Here is a 24,819-nt window from a genome sequence, read left to right as displayed (position 1 = left end):
GTACAGTTAACATCACAAGGAGCGGATCAGACTACACTACAAGTTAAAATTATACTAATCTCTAACAGCTGAACAATTAGACTGTAATAGACACTTTTGACTGCGAACTGTAGATATATCTTCAGTCAGTAAAGTATTCTATGGTGGCAGATATAGCCTGTTAAGCCATTTCCGTCCGTAAAAAAGGCAAATTTAAAATATGTAGGCGCGAAGGGTTATCCATCCATAAAAAAAATAAATTTCGCGGCCTTTTTTACTGACAAAGTTATTTGACAAGCTATACCTTTGACGCGTCGTTTCATCCGTTACTATTGATGCTGACTGTACTAAGTAGTGCCCGAAAGAGGAGCAAACATAGACAAATGCCAAAATGATATCTAGGTAAATGGTGTCAAGATTTGTCATTTTGTTACCATTCGCGAGTGCATTTCGCTCGCACTTATCCATGTATTGGACATCATTAAGATATCATTTCGACGCCAAAATGTAAGTTTTAGTTATTTCTTGCTGTACTAATGATGTTTTTATGTCAAGTATTTTTACTTATGCTACAGGCCCACACCCCATGTTTTTCTCTTCTTGTGAGTTTTACTCGTAATCTCGTAGGTTTATTAACTTGTGTGGCATTAGCAGCTAACAACGTTAAATCCTTAACAGCAACATAACGCGTACGTTCGCTTTACGTTTTATTACGCGCGTTTACGATGAGGTGACTCTAATGTACGTGGGTTTAGTGGAAAAGGTATAACAGTAGATATAAAATAAATACAGTTTGTTTATCCAGTTTGCTTAAAAACTAAGTATCACTAAGCAGCCGTATCACTTACAGTCGATTCGAAGTATAGCAAAATTTGAAACAGTGAAATACTCAATTATTTATTTCAGTCTTTCACTTTGTAGTTATAAGTCGTCGATTTCCCAGAACTAAAGTTTACTGAATACTACATTGATATCAAAACGAATGGAAATGGTTATCAGTTTCCGTAACCTATGGACGCTAGCAACTCGAGGAACGTCACATCTCTAACCGTTTAAAAGCTTTTCAAGCTTGAATATGTCCACGTTAATGAAAAAACAGATTTTTATACGCTTTAGGTTAAATGCAGTTGCATAACATTTTGTTAGGGACAAAGAAACCATTCGCCGTAAAAGTACATGGCGACTTTATCAATAAATTTATTCATAGTTTCTCCATGCGATTTCGCAGCTCACTGTGCACTGTAGCTCATTATATGTTGCAACCTTTTTTTAGCTTCAGCTAAAAAAAACTAAACTTAACTTACTTAACTAAACTAATTGTTTAATATCGTGCTGTTGGTTGTGACTCCTCTGTACTAAGATAATACCAGGTCTCGCCGACTGTAAGATGGATAATAAAAGAGTGTTTGTATTTTTATAGCTTTTTTACTTAGGTTTATAGATACTTAATGAACGTTTTGAACGTTTGGGGTGATGACGTTTAAATAACATCTAGTTATAATCTTGGAACCAGGATATAAAAATATGACAAACTTGAACGGAATCAGACGCAACTTACGTAGTATATACGTACTGACCTTTTTGTAAACAGTACAATAAAATTGTCTAGTCTCTTCGCTACAATATTCTATTAGATGGTGAAGACTTCTGTGATGAAATCTTTTGATAGTAAAATCTTCTTGGAATCCCCGTTACGCAACTTTGCTTATTGTATTATTTGGTGAAATAGTGTACTATAATCGAGGACAGAATAAGCATAAATGCATAAACTACAACCATAAAAAGAAAATATTGTTCATAAAATTAAAAACATCAATAAAATTAAAAAATCATTTAATTTGGGAGCACAATGCGGGTTAATATGCAATTAATTTGAAGTGGGTCTAAGGATTTAAAGAAATATCATTTAAACACCTTAAAATAGTCGTCAATTGCTCTTATTTTCACTCTGTAAATTCGCAAGGATCGCCCTCACACCCAAGCTGTATTACTATTGAATGTGCGAGCACACAGAAGTTCTCAATGTTCGAGTGTAACGTGACCTCGACGTCCGCAGCAACTGTCTGATGGAGAGCGCATTTATACTGGTTACCCTGAGCTTTCGATTTGCTCGGTAAGCTATGGCAATGAAATTCCGGGTCAAATAAAAACTTGTACAGCCCTCGAAACGGCCGTAATGAAGCCCGCTCGTTAGCTGTCGCGTGTATCGTCGTTTTTGTAAGGTCAGCAAGCCGGAGCATTTCACGATCATTAGCTTTTTTGTCTCGTAAATCTTAGTTATTTGTCACGTACGCTGCTGGTTCATATGGTGCTACTTAATCTTTATAAATAACAAATATAACTTAGGTGTACAGTCGTGTTCACAAACACCTTTATAAGCCAGGGTTTCTAAAAATATATTTACACGCCTCTAAGACACAAACAATAAGGTCGTGTAAATATATTTTTGGAACATTGGCTTGTAAATTTATTTGTGAACTCGACTGTACCATCAGCCGTATAAGTCCACGGCGACTTTATCAATGAATTCATTCATGAACTCCATGCAATGTAGCAGCTCACTGCATGTACATTAAGATTTTACTACTACAACTTTAACGTAGAACAAAACCTATGAAGAAAGTGCGTCCGTTCTTTATCAATTTGAATTTAAGTAGCAAGATACTAATAACACACTACTATATACTAAACTCCATTTAAGTACAATTCAAGGAAAAATAAGAAAGTACGCCAACTCAGCAAAATAAACCGCCGCCGTTCTCCCATTCCTTTTAACAACTTTTTAAACCTGACAAACATTTGCGCAGAGCCAAGCAACTTATTTTCGCCATTAAGCTATCATAACAAGTGCAATAAATATTTGCGATGCTTAAGCTAGCTCATCCAACGTACTGCTTTAACTTAATGCGGTGTATTCGAGTTGTATTACTTGTTTAACGGTTCGCAAGTTCTGAAGTAACAGTGAGTTATAGCTTCAAAAACTTGTTCTTTGCTTGTAAGACAGTCATAGTTTGAATTAAAATTTGAGATTTATTGTCATAAACTGATAAGTAAGAATTTTAACAACCCATATGGAGAATATACTGAGTAATAATTACATAGTACTCATTAAGTATAATTTCACTAGCAAAACAGGAGGTAAATATTCCGGTGTTGTTGGAACGTCATGCGGTGCCAGGATATTATATTTATTTACAAATAAGGATATATAACATTGATATGGAGGCGTATTCTGATTGTAATATCACTTTATTAATTTTATAACATTTGGTCGAATTCATAAACTGTTATTACAATCAGAATACGGCCCTTGGTCGCCTCCTCCAGTGAAGATCGAGATCGATAAATAGGTATGCACTGAATACCAGCTCGGTTTTACATTAGATTCCAAAACTTTTTGAGTTTCGGTTTAAAAAGTTTCGTATGAGCTACACTTTTACATATACGTAATTAGGTATGCTTTCTTGTCCCCACTTATAAGGTTGTCTGGACGGGATCGCGTTTTAATGATAAAAACGCCAGTTGTTACCTCTTCCCAAATTAATTTTCTTTTTGCTTGTATTTAAACTGTGTGCCGAGTGCAATCAAAAGTATTGTGCTATAATGAAAAGGTGCGTTAAAAACGAGGGAACGAAACAACACTTAGGTTTTACAATATAGGGACGTTGAAGAATTCTTAATTAGTTCACATGAATAATTCACAGAGCCATACCACAATCCACCTCAAACCACCTTCAAACTTAATGAAATTTAATAAATTTAGTCGGCAAGACGAAATTTAATAAATTTAGTCGGCAAGACGAAAAATAATTCAAATTGATGTAGGCACTAGACGTGCCAACAACTCTTGATCAGTTCGTGACCTTTTTGTAAGTAAAATTAACAATCAATTCTAATCTTAACACCTAAACGTTAACGAAATATTTGCCAAAATTTTTGTTGATAAATTATTTCTAATTCGTTTTTGTTAAGGCAATTGGAATAATTTACTCCGGCGTCTGATGATTAATATTGCGTAAAGTAAGTTTATTGCCGGATCGCTATTAAACTACGAAATTAAATTACAAACTAGAATTAATTTAGCTTGTAATTGACTCGTTCATTTGATTTCCCATTGTAACACTGATAGAATAAAGTAGATATTGCTGACTGAAACTGAAATTTTACGATTATTATTATAAAGTTAGTAGATCAAATGTAAAAAACTTTACATCATCACAGACTACTAGAATTAATTTATGAGTACCGTGATAAATTAAATGGAATATAAATTAATTGCTTCCATTAAAAGCCAGAGCATCTGATTCTGATTAAATAGAATAGTAAATGATAACTAATTTGAATAATAAAATAAATAATTATATCAAATATTATTTCAGTAGGAACTTTACTTTTCACACTCAGTTTATGTAGCCTGGTTATTTGTTGACCCTTTTCCAGATTGTCCCAATCTAGAAGGTTTTCCCAACAAATCCAAATAAAAACAAATAGTTTTGTTTTGGTGTTACATTTGAAGACAAGTCACATTTCCTGAAAGACCAATCTAATTTGAACCTTAAATTAAATTGCTAGGATTGAAATTAAATTGACACGTATGTGGTCTATAAGTCGTATAGGTACTATGCATTGAAAAGGGTTAAAATAATTGCCTCAAAACATTTACCTAGATAAATTTATGTACCTATGTAAAATAAACCATACCAAATAAATTTAATGGCGCACTTAGTTTAGCGGTGATATCTATGTAACGAGTTCAAAGGCGCGCCCATTAAGAACACTTCATTACGATTTGCTGAATGTTGCCCTCGGGTGCCGTTTGACCTAAAACTTGCCGCAGCTTATAGAAAAAGGAAAATTACTATGCTCACTGGGTAACTAACTGCCCAATCGTGAATTACTTCTAAGACTGTGTAATACCAATAGTGTGAAAAAATAAGTAGATACCTACATAGATATAGACTACCTACTCGTATATACTAAATATTTTGGACAAAAACAATATTTAAACAATCTGTTCTTTAAAAATAAGGGGAAAGGATTTTCCTCGTAGTAACATAAATATAACTTATTAAAAAAAATACGTAATATTACAATGGTTTACTGAAGCAAATACTGTGAAGACCATTGGCTTGTAAGAATATAATTATAATTGGCAAGGAAAATATGTCTTTAAAATACCCTTCCTCGTACTTTGTCATTATAACAGCCATAATCAATCTATTTTAACTGGTGAGGTACCTTCTTTGTGGAAGTCTGCCATAGTTACGCCTCTGCCAAAGGTAGATAACCCTAGTGAGCTAAAAGATCTTCGGCCTATAAGTATTTTACCTTTTCTGTCAAAAATATTAGAAAAAGCTGTTTATGAGCAGCTGTGTAATTATGTAGAAAACAACAATATCCTACCTCAATTACAGTCAGGATTTCGTAGGGGTATGGGGACAGTAACTGCCCTTATTGACGTTGTTGTCAATATTATTTATGGCCAAAACTCAAGCAAGGGTACTTGCTTAGTGTTGTTGTTGTTGGTGCTTTTGACTGTATAAATATAGACTTGCTTTTATCTAAATTGATCTATTATTATGGTGTAGACTTACGGTCACTCTCGCGGTTTAGAAGTTATCTTGCTGGTCGTATGCAGTCAGTTAAAATAGCTAAAAACGATGGCAATTTATTGTTGTCTCACTCTAGACCCCTAAATCGCGGAGTCCCACAAGGCTCCATTCTAGGTCCTTTACTTTTTATTATTTATAGCGCGGACATTGTTAACGTTATTAAACATTGTCAATATCACTTGTATGCGGATGATGTTCAGATGTACTATTCGGCCCGTCCTAGTGACTTTGCTGAGTCAATTAAAAAAATTAATGAAGATCTCGAAAGTATTTCCGATTGGGCTGAACAAAATAGTCTGTTACTAAACCCTACTAAGTCAAAGTTTATGATTTTGGGTAGTAAAACTCAAATTTCTGGAATCTTAGACGGCAGCCCTCAACTCAATATTCGAGGCTCATTGATAGGGCGAGTAGAAGAGGCCAAAAATCTTGGTATGATAATGGACAGCCAGTTAAGGTTTGAAAACCACGTAGTAGAGTTAGCAAAAAACCTGTTTTTTTTAGACTGAAATTTTTGTATCAAGTAAGAAACCTTCTAAACGAAAAAGTTCGCTTGACCTTATGCGAATCGCTCATACTGTCAAAGTTGAACTACGGTGATGTGGTGTACGGGCCTCGCCTGCAACAAAAATCTCGTCGACTAATACAGCGAGTTCAAAATGCGTGTCATCGATATTGCTACACAAGGAGCCATATCACGCCGTTTTTGAACAAGTCTTCGACTTTGAATATGGGATCACGCAGACATTTACACCTTGCCTGTCTTCTCTTTGGTGTTATAAATTGTCACCTGTGTATCTTCACTCGAAAATAAATATTTCTTCTTTTCACACTCGACACGGCACAAGATCTACTCGACGTTGCCTTTTAGAAGTACATCCTCATAGGACAATTTTACCGGTTGTTTCCGTTATCTTGCGACCAAATGCTGGAATGATATACCCCCGCCTTTGAGAGAGATGAAATCCAAAAATCATTTAAATATAGTTTTAAAAAGATTCTCCTCGAAAAGCAAACCGCTGGTGTTCCATACGGCTTTTTGGTCGCAGATTTCAGAATCTAACATGGTGGAGATGGCAGTCACGAAGACAAAGGAGGCCTACACACTGTTCACACCCTTGCCGACTATCTATTATCTCAGAATTACATATAATATATATTTATTTAGTAAATAAAACATGTAATACACATATACCCTCATTTTATTTAAAGTACATCTATTGTGACCTTGAGTTCCGGCAGAAAACCAGTCAGTGCTATACTCGAAAGAGTGAAGAGTATCACTGAGCCGTGACCCTTTTGTCCTGCTGCAACGCACACAGTATGTATGTAGGTACATCTATTTTATTTTATATTTTTATTAATTATTCCATTTTGTGTGTGCTTATCTCTATTTTGTTGTCTCAATTTTCTCTTTTGCCATTTTTATTTTGTTACTGTCATAATTTATGCTTTTGTTACGATTATTTAAACTTTATATTGTGTGTTTTTGCGGCTGCCAAATAAATGATTTATGTATATCTACTCGTATCTACTCTAAAAGCGAAAAAAACGTCCACGTGATATGATTTTCGAGGGCTCTTACGGATACACTTCGACCCATTAGGATCTTTTGTGTAGTTTCCTCCTTAGAAAAAATATGTGATGCCCATAAGATACTTCAGTTTTTTTATGAACAAACTGGATCCTGTGACGATGTAGTCAATGTTGAAATAGTACTGTCAGACAAGAGCAGTACTTACAATCGATAATGTCATCAAAATGCAACCCGTCTTCTTTAAAAAAAAATGATTAACATGTCTTATCATTCGTCAGTAATATTGAGCGCTAGTTAAGTAAGTAGTTTTCAATAATGAAGAGGACTCACGTGATGGTCGCTGGTGGGTTGGCGTGCACCAGACACGGCAGGACCACGTCGCCGCCGCGTCGCACGTTCGTCTCCCACTGCCCGTGGTAGACTGCACGCGGAGCTGCCGCGCCGGTAGAGGCTGGAAAAGTTGGAACGTCAGTGTTTTGTTTAATACTTTTACTTCGAAAAGACGATACTCGTCTTTTTGTTTGAGAACGATGTTCAGTGCACTTGAAGCACATCATCCTAATTGTTTTTACTTCATGCAACTTAGTTTTTGAAAATTAAGTAACACAAAAAAAAATAACCGGGTTTTTTGAAGAAATAATCTTTCCCTTAAATACTTCAAGAAAACGAGTTTCCGCCGGTCCTATGTCATCCTTACCTTGGTTGGGGCACGATAAATTTTGTAGTAAAGATGCTAAGTATTATATTCACGCACGATATAAATGGTGACTGGTGTATTATTTTCCAGATTTGATTGACTAAAAATGAGTTATTCAACAGTAAAGTCTGTTTTCTACTCACGCGCAACATCGATGCTGACGGGCGCGCTCCGGCGCCTCTCACCGGTGAGCGAATCCAGCACCGAGCAGGAGAACTGCGCGCGCGCGTCTTCTGCTCGCACTGACCGGACCACCAGCTTCCAGCCTTCATCCACCAGAAGCGTCGAGCCAGCTGTGAAAACAAGTGTGCTATTAAACAATTCCCATACCTAACTAAATTTCGAAAACTATTTGATATAGGTAAGTATAAAAAAAAGCGGCCAAGTGCGAGTCGGACTCGCCCATGAAGGGTTCCGTACCATTTATGACGTATTAAAAAAAACTACTTGCTAGATCTCGTTCAAACCAATTTTCGGTGGAAGTTTGCATGGTAATGTATATCATATATTTTTTTTTTGATTTTTCATTTTGTTATTTTAGAAGTTACAGGGGGGGGGGGGGGGACACATTTTTTCACTTTGGAACTGTCTCTCGCGCAAACTATTCAGTTTAGAAAAAAAATGATATTAGAAACCTAAATATCATTTTTGAAGACCTATCCATAGATACTCCACACGTATGGGTTTGAAGAAAAAATTTTTTTATTTTTATTTTATGACGTATTAAAAAAAAACTACTTACTAGATCTCCTTCAAACTAATTTTCGGTGGAAGTTTGCATGGTAATGTATATCATATATTTTTTTTAGATTTTTCATTCTGTTATTTTAGAAGTTACGGGGGGGGGGACACATTTTACCACTTTGGAAGTGTCTCTCGCGCAAACTATTCAGTTTAGAAAAAAAATTATATTAGAAATCTCAATATTATTTTTTAAAGACCTATCCCTATCTATCTAGATACCCCACACGTATGGGTTTGATGAAAAGATTTTTTGAGTTTCAGTTGTAAGTAAGAGTGTACAGTCTAAGTATGGGGAACCCCCAAAAAAAATTTTTTTTTATATTTTTGTGTAAATTCTTAATGCGGTTCATAGAATACATCTACTTACCAAGTTTGAACAGTATAGCTCTTATAGTTTCGGAAAAAAGTGGCTGTGACATAATCGGACAGACAGACGGACATGACGAATCTATAAGGGTTCCGTTTTTTGCCATTTGGCTACGGAACCCTAATTATTTATTGATAATTTGGTAATTATATGTTTGATGTGAGGCAATATATTTTACCCACCTGCCGGAAATATCGAACAAAAGAGACATATACTAGATTTGGTAATTTAATATCCATTTTGCGGAAGTCTCATACAAATTTCCATCCCCTAGTTTAAGGGGTCAGGGAGTAAACGTTCCAAGTTTTTGGAGTTTTTTGTTGGTTGTGTACTAATACTAGCTTACATACCATAATAACTTTATAACCTAACATAAATTTGAGTTTTTCAGAAAACTGGTTGATCCAATGTACAGTCGAGGAAATTGATTCTTTAGCAGGTTGCGGTTCACTTTACACTGGAAAGCTCATAGCATAAGTATGTACAACCAAATTTACTTGAATCGCAAATTGCTAAGGAATCAATTTCCTCGACCGTACTACCAGTTTACCACGTTAAATAATAAATGGCACTTTTGTCCTAGTTTGACGGAAACATAACGTAATTATATGGCGCAATAAAAAAGTTTTTCCATTAAAAACTAAACTAGTAATATACTTTTTTTACCATTTTAATGCCTGCTGATGACAAAAAATGTATGGCATTGAATAGCAGCACTATATGAACATTATAATTATCAGGCAGGTAAAACATGAGGTGCCAACAAATAAGTGCTGGCAAGATACACGGGGATTGTTTTTAGAGTATTGTCAAACAAGAAATTGTTATATAAATTCATTTTAGAAAGTTGCATATTCTTGTAACTAAAAATTTAGGACTTCAACACAGAACTTGGCATCCATATAGATCTCAATTATTTTGTAGGCGAAGACAACAACGACGCATTATCTTAATTTTATATTGAACTTGGCTCTCATTTCACATTTATGTTTTTGATGGGATAAACATTATCCCTTCCAGTACTTCCATGAAAAAAGCGGAAAACAGCTTGTTATAGCTGTGACAGCTAAAAGGTAGTTCTCTCATACTGCTGAGTTTTGAACTAGTGGTATATCACAGAATTTCGTATTTGGGCTACTCCCACATGACTGTTTCAAATACTGAAATTAAAGAAATCACCTGGATCTACTTATATCATATCGCAATTGCATTATTGGAATTAAAGCAACGAGCGGTCTTAAAATTCAGCTTAAAATCTCTGCGGGAGCGGTAGTTGGAATAAAATTAGTTGTGGATATTTACATACACCGATGTTCAGTGGCGGGCAGTACAATGTTATATTATTATTCATTATCTGAGATGATTTTTTGGCCTCAAACCCGAAGAAGAAAGGCGTTGTTTTTTTTCTGCACCGCGTTAGCTTCTGGTAAGCCTCCCACTTCCGCTGATGTCAGATTATCACTATTGGTATAGACTTACAGAGATGCTCAGAGGCAGGCAGCACGATGTCATCTCTGTACCAGACCGCGACTTTCATCTCCGCTGTGTATACTTACAGCGATGTTCGGAGACAAGTAGCACGATTTCATCTCTGTACCAGGCTGCGATACTTGTATGCTCCCTCAAGGCGGCCGACGCCATGCAGGTTCACAGTGCCAGGCCATCCATCTCTGCTGCTGTCACAATGACACTAGTTGTATATACTTACAGAGATGCTCAGAGGCAGGCAGCATGGTATCATCTCTGTACCTGACCGCGACACTTGCATGTTCCCTCAAGGCGCCCGACACGATGTAGGTTCACAGCGCCAGGCCTTCCATCTCCGCTGTTGTCATAATAACACTAGTTATGTATACTTACAGAGATGCTAAGAGGATGAGAGCACGATGTCATCTACTAGTACCAGTACCAGACTGCGACACTTGCATTTTCCCTCAAGGCAGCCGACGTGGTGCAGGTTCACAGCGTCAAGCCTTTCATCTCCGCTGTTGTCATAATGCCACTACTTATATATACTTACAGAGATGCTCAGAGGCAGGCAGCACGATGTCATCTCTGTACCAGGCCGCGACACTTGCGTGTTCTCTTAAGGCAGCTGACGCGGTGCAGGTTAAAAGCGCCGGGCCTCCCACCTCTGCGGGCGTGGCAGTCACGCGTACTTGCCACTCTTGCCATACCACTGTGAAAGAAAACTTATATTTAATTATTTTTATTAATATTTACCGAATAAATTAAAAAGTAAATATAAAATCCATAGGTACATTATAAATTATATCAATAGAAATCATAACGGTGTTCCAGTATTCTACATTGTAATGAGGCGCATACAAATTCTATGACAGCGATACAAGCCAACAAGGTTCTTCTTACTTCTTTCTTTGCCATGCCCTACGTCGGCGACCACCTTCGCCATCTCTCGCCTGCCTTTAGACATTCTTGCCAGTATGGCTGCGTTATTCAACAAGTTTAACTGTCATAAAATAAAATACCTAACAGTATTTCATCCGTTAGTTTTTGATTTATTCATAACTAAGGTGTAGAGGAGACTCCTCAAGACCAATGTGCATAGCATAGAGTACAGTGAGCTGCAAAATTGCATGGAGAAATTATGAGTGAATTCATTGATAAAGTCGCCCTGCACTTTTACGGCAAATAATACACGCTAGTCCAGTCACTCATCGGCAATTATAGATAGATAGATTTATATATTGGTACTAATTATACACTGTGAGCATTGGTTAAAAATTACAATTATGATCAAAATTAAAATATGTACAATAAGTTATGTCAATAGGTATATAAAATTTCAATTAACAATTCGGAACTTATAGACTTAAATAGGTGCATTCAAAATATACAAGTAACTAATATAAACCGTTCTGTTAAGTGTCAATTGATATTCCATTACTAGAACATGAACCACGATTGGATTTATACTCAATGTTATTTTAGGTTTGACCCCTGATCAAATGGGCGGGTCTAAAACAGATGGATTGTTTTCGTAACTGTAGATATAAAAAATCAGGCTTATTTTGTAGCATAATGTCCCACCTTATTGTGGGCGTTATGAAAAGGGAAACTAATAGTCATAAAAATCTTTAAATGAAATGGATCTTACTAGAATCACTTCACTTCAAATAATGGTTCTAAATATATATGTATAAACATACGTCCTATCTTACAAGCCATTTGAACGTGCACCTGTCATCAAACCGATATTTGAATCATTACTGGAATCATATCAGTTAGCTGTCATTCGCGCGGACGTCTCGCTCGCACTAATACATGTACGGATAAGCCCGCGCGAAATGAATGCGCGTATGACAGCTAACTGATTGATCTAATATCGGTTGATCTCAGGTATACGTTCAAATCGGCCTGTGCGTTTTTGAAGCGAAGGTAAGGGTTTTAGAGAAAAAGTTTTCTGTATAGAAAATATGGGTACTTTACTTATACCTTCCCGCGCAAGTCAATACAGCTCATATCTTATATCTCAATACACTAATGTACCATTCTTGTAGTCATGTCAAAAAGAATTGATTGTAATAGAGAGGTAAAAAATCTAAGAAAAAACGTACCCTTTAGTTTGACATTTAAATAGCATATAATAACCGGAGTCGCCTTTAAGAGCTTGCGCCTCTGCCGAATACCACGCACAATATGCTTTTTGTATGGACTGATGTTTATCTGACATGGTTTGTACGTAACGTACAAATAGCCGTATACATTTAACATGCCCCTCCCCCGCAAAAATTGGTAGACTGTTTTGTACAGAAAATGACAGACAAGGCGTCTCCAGTTACGAAATGCTCTAAGCATCAGTTGGATGTCGGTGTACGTTCGAATTGGCCTGATAGTGTCGCAAATCGAAATTATGTAGGTAATTATAGTAACTCAAGTTTTATTTCTACTTAGATATACGTTATTTGATTACAGCTATCTATGATGTCAAAAATATATATTTTCTCTATCCTTTTCAGCTTTTCGTATTTCTAAGCAACTGATCAACTATCTGGGGCATGACAAATAGCAAAATATAATTTTGGAAAACAGTACTTGAGCCGTGGTGATAGGGTTTAGTTTTCAAGGAATATTTCAAATACTTTATATACTGTTGTGAGTAGAATACGCGGGGATAATTAGGTATTCTGACTTAGTAAGTTTCGCAAAAAGCATTCATCTTATTTTAAGAGACAGTAAATGTTACCTAATTAATGGCGTATTTATAAGATATTCTCATTTCAAGCTTCATTTACACCTTAGTGTTAAAAATTCTGTTAAAAAAAGTTGACGTTATGTTGTGGTCGTTTATTCCTTATAATATCGTATTGTGCCCCATACTTAAAGGATAATACATTTTAACACGATAATTACTGTAGGTAGTTTTTACGCAATGCAGGCCGATTCTGATTGGTTAAGGTTTTGTCCTTGTGTTAAAAACGACCTTGACAGAGGCTCAAGTTGATTGGTCTGTGCCAAATGCAATCAGACTAGAGTCGTGTCATTTGGCATTTGGTTCCTAATGACATCAATAACAAATAGTTAAATCAGAATCGGCCTCAGTCTTGTATATAAATGACGGGTAATGTTTATTTTTGTCTGCTTCTAAGGTGTGCAGTATAATTTGTATAGCATTGGCGGTAATTGGTTATGCCAAATATACTGGCTTTATTCGTACTGTAAATAAGTTTTCATAATTGAAAACCCTAGATGTCAGTATTTCCAACGAACTCCTTAATTTTCTTCTGCAAAATTGAACGAAAGTGACCTTTACGAGTCCCCTGACGTTCATTCGAGCAATTAAAAATGAGTCGTATAATAGCCGTAAAATTTGCAGCGTTTCTGTTGATTAACACTCAAATATATATCGTGTCATTCACGAAGACGCGTGCCTTGACTCATAACTTTATGTAATTAAAGGTTAGATTTGACAAATCTGCGTATCAAATCAAAGATAGTGAAAAGAACATTTCAAAAATATATGTAGGCTTTTATAATTAATTAACTTGAGTCTTATGATTGAGACAAGAACTAAATATACCTCAATTACCTCGTACCTACATAAATATTGTTGAACTGTTTAGAGTGAGGGTATTCAAAATCGCACCATACTTACTTTACTCTTTGAATCGCACTGATATGAATATTTATGTGTGTATTCATGTATGATCCAGGCTATTGATTTAATGTTCATTTGTACAAAATATAGTCATTAGCATCTATGAAAATAAATAATTATTTAAGACAAAAGTGGAGGACCCGCGGGAAATCGCATTTTCATACAAGCGTAGTCCTAGTTTTCCTCCATGGATATTAACATTATGGAATATATTCTGATACCATTCGTTGTATATCAACCACAGCTATGCCCCTACGTTTGTTTTATTACTAATTTTTGAATTATTATAAGAGTTAAGAGCATTTGAAAAATTGTATGAAATCGGTTTTTCGATCCTAATTTTTACGATAAACACAAAATCGAACAAAGTCAAACGTAGGGGCATAGCTATGGTTAATATACATCAAAATATGTAAAAATATTTTCCATAATGTCAATATCCAGAGAGGAAAATGGGGACCACGGTTGTAAGGAGAAGCGGCCGTCCTATTTCCTTTTAAGTTTCACCGAAATTAATATATTTATCCATGTTCTGATATTTGATGGATACACTAACCCGAGAGTAGGCGTATTTTCGATTTACTCTTAATGTATTCTGTACAAAATTGTCCACTCTGAAACCCGTGCCACCTCATAAATAAGAATATGGCCGGATATTCTGACGCGCCAATGGACTTATTACGACGCTTGCAAAATTCGGGTATTTTCTATGTGACTTTACAAAAAATAATGAAGGCACAGGTATATGAGACCTCGTCAACGTATCATGTTAGGATTTTGACAGATTCTGACGTTCCTGACACTAATACGAGTTTAAACTTTTGAACGCCAAGAACACCTAAAGGCGTCGTTTCTATTCGTGCCCATAGCGTCAAGGACAATTATAGGTGTTAGGTGGACGCTGTCAAAGTAACCTTCACACTTTCGAGTAAGGTTTACATTAGCTCCCTTGCGCCCGGAATCGTGGCGTTTGAGTGATGTGTTTATGACATACTCGTAAAGGGTCCCTGGACCCGGGTACGTCCTTACGAGTAAACTACGTCCACAAGAGAGGTATGGGCATTGTGAATGTCATCTCGCTTTGTGTGGTAGGGTACAAGCCAGTGGATGTCATTCTAGATCTAGAGCAGAGCCCAACTGGGGAAGTACCTCCACCTTACAGAAAAACGCAGCCAAATAACACTAGACCCTACTCATAGTGTTGTGTTCCTGCCGGCGAGAGCTCAACGAGGGGGGTGGGGGTTTAGGGTCGGCAACGCGCATGTAACTCCTCTGGAGTTGAAGGCGTACATAGGCTACGGGGACTGCTTACCATCAGGCGGGCCGTATGCTTGTTTACCACCGACCTAGTATTAAAAAAAAGCGTTCAAAGGGTTTTAATGTGATGGCTAAACAGTAAGAAGCACGGCGAAAAATGTATGTATGTACTTGAAAAACCTGTTCCTTTTCCTTGAGTAGGTAAATATGTATATTATGTAATTTTAGATAAATTGCCATATGTTCTATTTAATTTTGATATATGAATAAATAACTAAATATGAAAGTTCTGCGCTAGTGTAAGGTAATGGTAATACTCGTATAGATCCGTGGTATTTTACTACTATATCAACCTAGTGGTTTCCTCGCACTAGCAAGGCAGAAGGTAAAAATAACTTCAAGCGCAAAATTTTATTCGGACTTGAGCCACAAAAGCCTTCAATTTTGGGGTGTATCGCTTGCTCCGCTTTCAGTATAAGCTCTCGCGGTAGGCAAACAATTACTTAGTCCCCTTGTGCTATATACTCGTAACTACAATTTGTAGAAAGTTTCTTAGAACCAAATTGTACTTCAATCAGATATAATTCGGACCCGGGTACGTCCTTAAACTACGTCCAAAAGAGAGGTATGGGCATTGTGAATGTCATCTCGCTTTGTGTGGTAGGGCACAGCCAGTGGATGTCATTCCAGATCTAGAGCAGAGCCCAACTGGGGAAGTACCTCCACCTTACAGAAAACAGCAGCCAAATAACACTAGATCCTACTCATAGTGTTGTGTTCCTGCGGGTGAGTAAGGTTGCCAGAGCTCAACGAGGGGGGGCGGGTTTAGGATCGGCAACGCGCATGTGCGTATATAGGCTACGGAGACTGCTTACCATCAGGCGGGCCGTATGCCTGTTTGCCACCGACGTAGTATAAAAAAAAATTTTTAGTGTTACAGTTAATTTATTTTATGCTTATAATACAGAAGATCAATTTATTAAGTTATCATAGGCATTATGATTTTTTTTATCAACTTGTGACTCAAGCCTTATCTACCATATAAAATATATATTTAAATACGTTTTATACACACCAGTCGCCTTATAAGTCTACACGTATAAGCTAATCAGATTTTATTTAGCATAACAAAGTTCCCGGCTTTGGCGCCTCGGGCAGCTAGTTATCGCCGGATGCTCCTGGGAGACAAGATGGCGGTGCTTCCGATATTGACATCCACGGGAAAGAAAATATACTTTACGTCGAGGGAATTCAATGACGCATATGCCTTTTTATAATAATCTGAAATTATAACTAAATTAAGACGAGAAATTTGCGAAAAATATGTACATTGTGGATATATTTAATAAAAGAGAGCGTAATGCATTCCGGAAATGGAAATGAGATAAAGGTAAAAATAGTATATTTCCATGTAGGCATATTACGGTGATGTCTGAAAATATCGATACGAAAAATGTGCCAAAAATATGTATACACAACTTTATTGCCAACATATTAAGGTAGTGTATACATCTTTTTGGCACATTTTTCGTATCGATATTTTCAGACGTGACTGTACGCTGTGCGCTTAAGTATGAACGTCAAATAAAGCTACGCCGGCTTTAACCCTACACCTCTGACCCGAGAAGATTTAAGTTCCTCCTAAATTGTAGGAGGGTATCCCAATATGGGACCGGCAAGAAACTCGGCAAGATAATAATGACAGTCAGTTATATTTCTAGTGTCCTACGGCAAGACACCCTAGTCGAACTTCCATGATGTCTTTCGATAAACTTTTTAAAAACATTATACAAGACATATAATAATACAAGTTACTACATGGGTGTAGTAACTGTAAGAAAAAGTAACTTATAAATACATAAATAATATAGGGACATTTTTACACAAATTCCCACGGTAAGGTTCCCACATTCCACGTAGTATGTAAGGTTAGGTTTATATCTTGTACATAGTTAATTTAGTTAGTAAGTAAAAAACAATATTTGTACGCCAATCATGGCAAAACAAGGATCGGTCAAAACCAAAAATGTAACACCCAACGATATACGCTTGTTTGTCTCAAATAAACATTCATTCAAACATTCATTCATTCATTCATTCATTCATTCATTCATTCAAGGTCAAGAAGGCTTGTGTTGTGGGTACTCAGACGATATATATAAATACATAGAAAACATCCATGACTCAGTAACAAATATATGTGCTCATCCCGTGCAAATGAATGCCCTTACCGGGATTTTAATATTATTTTTTCTCTATTTCATTTATATTTTCTCGAGTAAATGGCTTACTTATTCTTCTATCGTGCATAACTTAACTATATTAAATTAATTTTGTATTAAGATGAAACGTCTGCGAAGGATGTTATTATGTTTAGAAGCTTTTTAGGGTTCCGTAGCCAAATGGCAAAAAATGGAACCCTTATAGATTAGTCATGTCCGTCTGTCTGTCCGATTATGTCACCGCCACTTTTTTCCGAAACTATAAGAGCTATACTGTTCAAACTTGGTAAGTAGATGTATTCTATGAACCGCATTAGGATTTTTACACAAAAATAGAAAAAAAAAAAAAAAAAATTTTGGGGGTTCCCGATACTTAGAACTGAAACTCAAAAAATATTTTTTCATCAAACCCTTACGTGTGGGGTATCTATGGATAGGTCTTTAAAAATTATATTTAGGTTTCTAATATCATTTTTTTTCTAAACTGAATAGTCTGCGCGAGAAACACTTCCAAAGTGAAAAAAATTGTGTCCGTCCCCCCCTGTAACTTCTAAAATAACAGAATGAAAAATGTAAAAAAATATATGATATACATTACCATGCAAACTTCCACCGAAAATTGGTTTGAACGAGATCTAGTAAGTAGTTTTTTTTTGTAATACGTCATAAAATTTTAAAAAAATTTTTTTTTTCATCAAACCCATACGTGTGGGATATCTATGGATGGGTCTTCAAAAATTATATTTAGGTTTCTAATACCATTTTTTTCTAAACTGAATAGTTTGCGCGAGAGACACTTCCAAAGTGAAAAAATTTGTGTCCCCCCCCCCCCCCTGTAACTTCTAAAATAACAGAATGAAAAATCTAAAAAAACCCATATGTGTGGGGTATCTATGGATAGGTCTTCAAAAATGATATTTAGGTTCCTAATATAATTTTTTTCTAAACTGAATAGTTTGCGCGAGAAACACTTCCAAAGTGAAAAAATGTGTGTCCCCCCCCCCCCCTGTAACTTCTAAAATAACAGAATGAAAAATCTAAAAAAATATATGATATACATTACCATGCAAACTTCCACCGAAAATTGGTTTGAACGAGATCTAGTAAGTATTTTTTTTTAATACGTCATAAATGGTACGGAACCCTTCATGGGCGAGTCCGACTCGCACTTGGCCGCTTTTTTATTTTAAATTTATTCCAAGCTTAATCATATTGGCAGAAAAACAGAGCGTAAGTAGAAATATTTAATAATCAACCTCCGATTGTGATACATAGCTAACATGTTTCGCCGGTAAGCTTCTAATATAAGATCTAAAATTGCCACTCTTGTAAATTGATCCTTTAAAGCCAAGATACTCCTATAAAAGTTGGTGGTTTTTGCTAAAGGCTGTAAAGTCTTTTTAATTCGCTGGTCCCGAGGTCAAACCGTCTTCTTAAGCTATATCTGATCTAAAGCTGTTTGTGCAGGAACTGCAGATAGAATCTGTCGAGCATAAGTTTATTGAGCTAGTTACGTGTAGATATTATTAGTATATTACGATACAAGTACGAAAAATAGGAAAAAAATACACGAGGGTGTGGTGGGTGGTGTGGTTAAGTCGACACGTTCGTACAATGTTTTACAGTACATAGACTCTTCAAAATTTCGACATAGTTACGTACACATATATAATATATACGTTTATGTTAGGTAACCGTAAAAAACTGTTTTCGTGAAAACGCGTTTCCTTAGTTAAATCTTACTTATTTAGTTTTCATTATAGCCTCAGGGAAAACGCGTTTTCACTCGTTAAAACTAGTTTTCCTTGAGGCTAGGTTGAACACTAGTTATAACTGGAAATTTTCAGTCAAAACTAGTTTTCGCAAGAACTAGTTTTGACTTAATAATTAGTTACTAATGTTTTTCAGTGAAAACTATTTCTCACTATGCGATACCTACACATAACACAATAACATTTTTTTTCTAAATTAACATTATATACACATTATATAGTCGGTTATGGAACGAAGTATCCTGGGCATTAAGATCAGTGACAGATGTAATAGCAATAATATTCGCGAAAAAACTAAATTAATAGACGCAGGACAACACGCTCTACAGCTGAAATGGAGATGGGCGGGACACGTAGCTCGCATCACAGACAGAAGATGGACAAAGCGGGTAACTGAATGGGCGGGCCCTAACGGAAAAAGAGGCCAAGGGAGACCCAAAGACCGCTGGATTGATGAAATTCAAAGAATTGCTGGTAGAGACTGGAAGCTTAAAGCACAGAATAGGAAAAAATGGAAACAGATGGAGGAGGCCTTTACCCAAAGCGGGGCCATGTAAAGAAAAAAAAAAAACACTAAATTTAATTACTTTATAAAAACTATATGTAAATTTGCATGGAAATAAAAGGGCTTTATTATTATTATTATTATATAGTCGGTTCTGATCGTCACTGTTTGGTCACGGTCAGGTCAGGTCTTCGCATCGCTCGTCGTCGCACCGATCTTTCGTCTCTGACAGAATACCGTGAAAATTAGTTTTAATTTTTAAAAACGCTTTTAAGTCTTAGTCGTACGACAATCCTTTTTAAAATCATTAAGACATCATAGATTATGGAAAAGATATTACTGACTTATTGAAAAATAATATTAAGAATTCAAGTTCTCTTTATATTGTAGACCGAAAGTAATTCACTTTGACGGACAATGTATTATATCAAACCTATAGTACTCAAACAAATGACATTTAATAAGCTTAATGTATGCTCATCAAATTAATGGAGTCAAACAAACTCCTTATTGGGTGAAACCGTGATCAAACAAGGGTCATCCAGGTATTCATAGCTTGAAATGAATTTTACGTGTACTGGATTTCAGTTTTCGTATAGTAGCAAATAACCATTCGACGAATTTTCAGACCACATAAGCTTAAAACAATTGCTCATAGGTCGGTATTCTAGGAAACTACTATGATAAACACCCCTGTATGGATGTTGCACCAATAACGAAACGTAAACCACAAATCCTGTTAAATAACTACATATTTAAACATCAGTTTTTAAACACTGGAAATATCACAAACAAGAGCCATAAAGCTGGTTTGATGTTTTATTCATTTAGATCTAAAAGAAATGTCACCTTGTCAATAATTAGGAAAAAAACTTAGTTTTAATTTGTTATTTATGTTGAAATGTATTGCAGTTTTTTTCATTCAACATAAACATGTTAAAAACATAAAAGACCAATAAGACATTCTATTTCTAACGCGCAAAGTTGAAGAAATTTTACAGGTTCCAGTGAAATACTCGTACATACCTATACAAAATAATACAAATTTTCTTTATACCCGTAAACTTTCATGATTTACCATTACACTAATTGAAGCGATAATATTTATTTATTTATACATAATATATCAAACCTATAGTACACAGGTCGATTTTCTTTTTGGGTCAGTGAGGGCAGCTATCAGATCCTGTGCTGCTACGCGAAAACGATCTTACAAGACCTTTCCTCGATTTCAAATTAATAAAGACTGATTTTGTATTATTAATTTAGGAAACAAACAGTTCTATATAAATGTGTTTAAACTTATAGATAAACAATTAGATCTACAGGTCCATTAAACACAAAATAATACTCTTATTCAATGTCTACAAATGGGAACATAAATAAATAGGATAATAATAATATAAATATACATATAACAAGAACAAGTTTAGAATTGATTTATGCCTGTTAAATGAAAAGACACGATTTTTAAACCCATGTGACCCATACCAGACCATACCTAAAATACCAACGGATATATTCACTTACGTAAGTGGTCAAAAGTTTAGCTAGCTATGTTATGTAGCGGACCCTCCATTCATTCTGACGGGGCATTTGTGTGAGTTTAGATGTTCGCATGATCCTTTAATTAAATGATTTACTCATTTCAGACAGCAGTCGAACTTCTATCATTTGTAAATAGAAATAAGTTTTTGGCAAACATTTAATTTCTGGTACAAGCTTTTATCGCTGACTGTACTTTTCATTTCACAAGCATCAAACATCGAGACACTAACACCCCCAAACACAATTAGTTTGCGTTGTTTTATCACAGAGTTCCCATGGCCACCTCCTGTCTCCATCGTCAGATCAGCTCCATGTCAGCATAATATTGCATTGTCATCCGATTTACATACCAAAATTTCATACCGAAATTTTGCATACATACCAAAATTTCAGCTCAATCGTAAATCGGGTCAAATTTAGCTTCCAAGATTTGTCCTATTCTAACAAAATAACATACGTTACATACTCGTACATACTAACAGGGCAAGTTAAATAAAAGCTTGTAATAGGTATAATTCTCGGTAAAAACTAGATGAAGGGTTTGGCCGTATTGTATATAAACCTTTAATAATTCGACTATTAATTGACAGGCAATTTTATGTAGAATCACTTTTGTTTCTTTTATAATGGCTCATTGTAGAGTGTCAAAATTAAGCTGAATTTATATAAAGTTTAAAAAAAGGTAAATTAGTCATCAGTACCCCTAGTGTACATTTATTCGATAGCGAAACGTGACGTACACGCTTGCGTTAAGTCTCATTTAGTATGGGATTTAGAAACAGTGCGCCAAGCGGAACGTTTTGGAAACTCAAAATCCCATACAAAATTAGACTTAACGCAAACGCGTACGTCACGTTTCGCTATGGAATAAATTTACACTAGGGGTACAGAAAAAACTTAGAATCACTTAGATCAGCACTAAAACACGTGAGAGTATTCACGCTTTTAGTGTGAAATGTAATGTGACGAAAATTATATACCTATTGTTTAGATAAGGATTTTGAAATTACGTACAAATTGATCGATGACACACATAACATTTTTTTTTATTTGGCACATTTTTTTTACTTTGTACAAAATATCTCCCCAACACCGACACGGACAGGGTGATCAAATTTAATTATTGATTCAACATAGTATTCAAAAACATTTCACAATATTTTGGTGTATAGGTAATTTGATATTTTATCTATTAGTGTTCTTTTGCTTGCGATATTTTTTCGCTTGTAAACAACACGTGCTGGAGGTGTTGGCACGTGTTGTTAAGGGAAAAGTATTAAATTACTAGAAAATAAATAAAGAAGGCCATTTTAAATAAAATCTATTTATTTTAATTACCAGTGATCGGAACTATGGGAGTACAACTTTAACAAAACTTATCAAGCGGACGTAAAAAGAGTGCTTATAGCCTTAAAAATATTCGAATATCTATGAATGTAAATATTTTAATGGCTGTAAGTACTATACTATTCCTATCCCTATGGACATGAATATTTTTAGGGCTGTATGCACTATTTTATGTCCGCCTAACAAGTTTTGTTAAAGTTTTACTCCCATAGTTCCGATTACTGTTAATTACGCATACCTACTAAGTTGTTAGACAGCAATAGTAATGTACACGAATAACATTTTTGTAATTTAATTATTTGAGTTTGCATTCGTTTGACACGATCAGACTTAACTAGGCAATTTATCTGCTAAATATTTGTTGGTGTCGAGTATAGCGGAGCGGCGAGAGCAGTCTCAAAGTATGCGGAAGTGACTTTCTTTATTGGGTTGATTGAATACCATGCGAGTGCGACCAATATCGATAGGCACGTGTATAGGCTTTATCACGGAAAGGACACGAAACACTTTTTATCCGGGTAAATGCTACCTTTCCCTAGGGAACCGTGGAAAACAATACACGCGATCAGAGCAGTAAAAAACCTTGGATGGATTCAAAAGCACTTCTAAAGGCTAAAGAAAAGTACCTAAGAATTCGATCACAGAGTTTGCAAAGACAAGTGTGGAGGTATTGTCATTAACTTTTCCACTCTTTTTCACATGTAAGTCAATGGAAAATTAGCTTAGACTAGGACCTTCTCCGTAATCTCCATTTTGGAATTAAAAGTCAGTAATTTATTTTTCTACAACTCTACAGAAAAAAAAGTTGTTATTGATATGGCATTTGATATTACTTCTCCGTGCACCTTACTGAGTATTTGTGGGTGCAATTGCGATGCATTAAGAGTTGTCAAATACCGTTTTAGTCTTTTAGTCATCTTATTAGTCTTCGTGTCTCTTGTCTTCGTGTATTTATGCCAGTGAGGTGTTTTCAGTTTAACAGTAGGTCCCTAAGTGAATATACAATGACTGAATAATAATACAAATAAGTAGATTATATTGTGGTCATATATAGAGTATGTAACTGAATCCATAACCAGTGTTTACTTAATGCTGAACACTGTAAATCAGTACGCCAACAATATTAACAGCCAGTCTGGATAATTCACAAAACAACCTACACTTGAGCTAACGAGACACATACGAGTACAACGTGTTACATCAGCCACTGAAAGTAAAGTACCTACCCCGGGGACACGTTGTATAGGTCATACTTAGCAACTTTTAATATGGGACCAACCCCAAATCGCGAAAAAAATTGACTCTCTCATACATTTTGTGGCTGATGTTGATATCTTGTATGGGAGGGTCAATTTTTTTATCGCGATTTCGGGGTTGGCCTGATGTTTTTAAATACTTATCCTACGATACCCCACATTATGGGGTTGCAGCAATAATTTTAATTCCTATTGTACCACTTTGTCGGCTTAATTGATTTATATATTTATGCCAAATTGCAGCTTTCTGGCGCCAACGACCATCACGGAGCAACGCCGGACAGACGGACATGGCAGAAATGGCGAAACTCAAGGTCAGGGTTCCTAGTTGAATACAGAATCCTAAAAAGAGGTAATGTTTAGATAAAGTACCAAAATCAGTCATATTTGTTTGTAGAGTTTTTGAATATATATTTTTTACATATATAGCGTCGACAAGAGATTTTACAGTAGATACATAAGGTTCTACTTTCCCGCATTATTGCGGGAACGAGCACTTCCCGTGCCTAAAAGGGCCATATGTACCTACTGTTGATACACGTGAAAATAGGTAATTAGCAACTCGTACCTATCGAAATTCCTATTTTTCTAAATTGCGTATCGTAAATAACTATTCCCTTTTTGAATTTAATATACGCGAACTGTGCAACAAGCCAATGTTGCTGTTTTATCATGAATCGCTATACCATACCGATGATAGTTGTAATTCAATACTGGTCAATTACTATCTTCATAAAGCTAATTATTGATTTTATATTATATTAATAGTGCAAATGGAATAATCCAATTGAAGGGCATCGAATTAATGCGGCACAGTAATGTGGTTAGAATGTGTGAGTAGAATTTGGTTCTCTACC

The 24,819-nt window shown here is 35.7% G+C and overlaps 1 protein-coding gene across 5 annotated transcripts in view; it reads right to left on the bottom strand.

Moving 5' to 3' along the window:
• The window catches only part of LOC133519218 (cell adhesion molecule Dscam2), a 245,798-nt gene that overhangs the window by 89,306 nt on the left and 131,673 nt on the right, over positions 1–24,819 (bottom strand). For 4 of the 5 annotated variants that reach the window (XR_009799599.1, XM_061853211.1, XM_061853208.1 and 1 more), the window contains exon 1: positions 7,459–8,543. Coding sequence is in view for 4 of the 5 variants with exons in the window: in XM_061853211.1 (XP_061709195.1) it covers positions 7,459–7,685 (227 nt within the window). In the remaining variant the exon portion in view is untranslated. Of the gene's footprint in view, positions 1–7,458; positions 8,544–10,956; positions 11,116–24,819 lie in introns of those variants that run through there. The other variant, XM_061853212.1, reaches the window with a different exon arrangement.

Source organism: Cydia pomonella, chromosome 6, assembly GCF_033807575.1.
Source record: "Cydia pomonella isolate Wapato2018A chromosome 6, ilCydPomo1, whole genome shotgun sequence".
Classification (NCBI taxonomy): domain Eukaryota; kingdom Metazoa; phylum Arthropoda; class Insecta; order Lepidoptera; family Tortricidae; genus Cydia; species Cydia pomonella.
The sequence above is the reverse complement of the archived record's forward strand: the minus strand, read 5'-3'. Positions and strand labels throughout refer to the sequence as shown.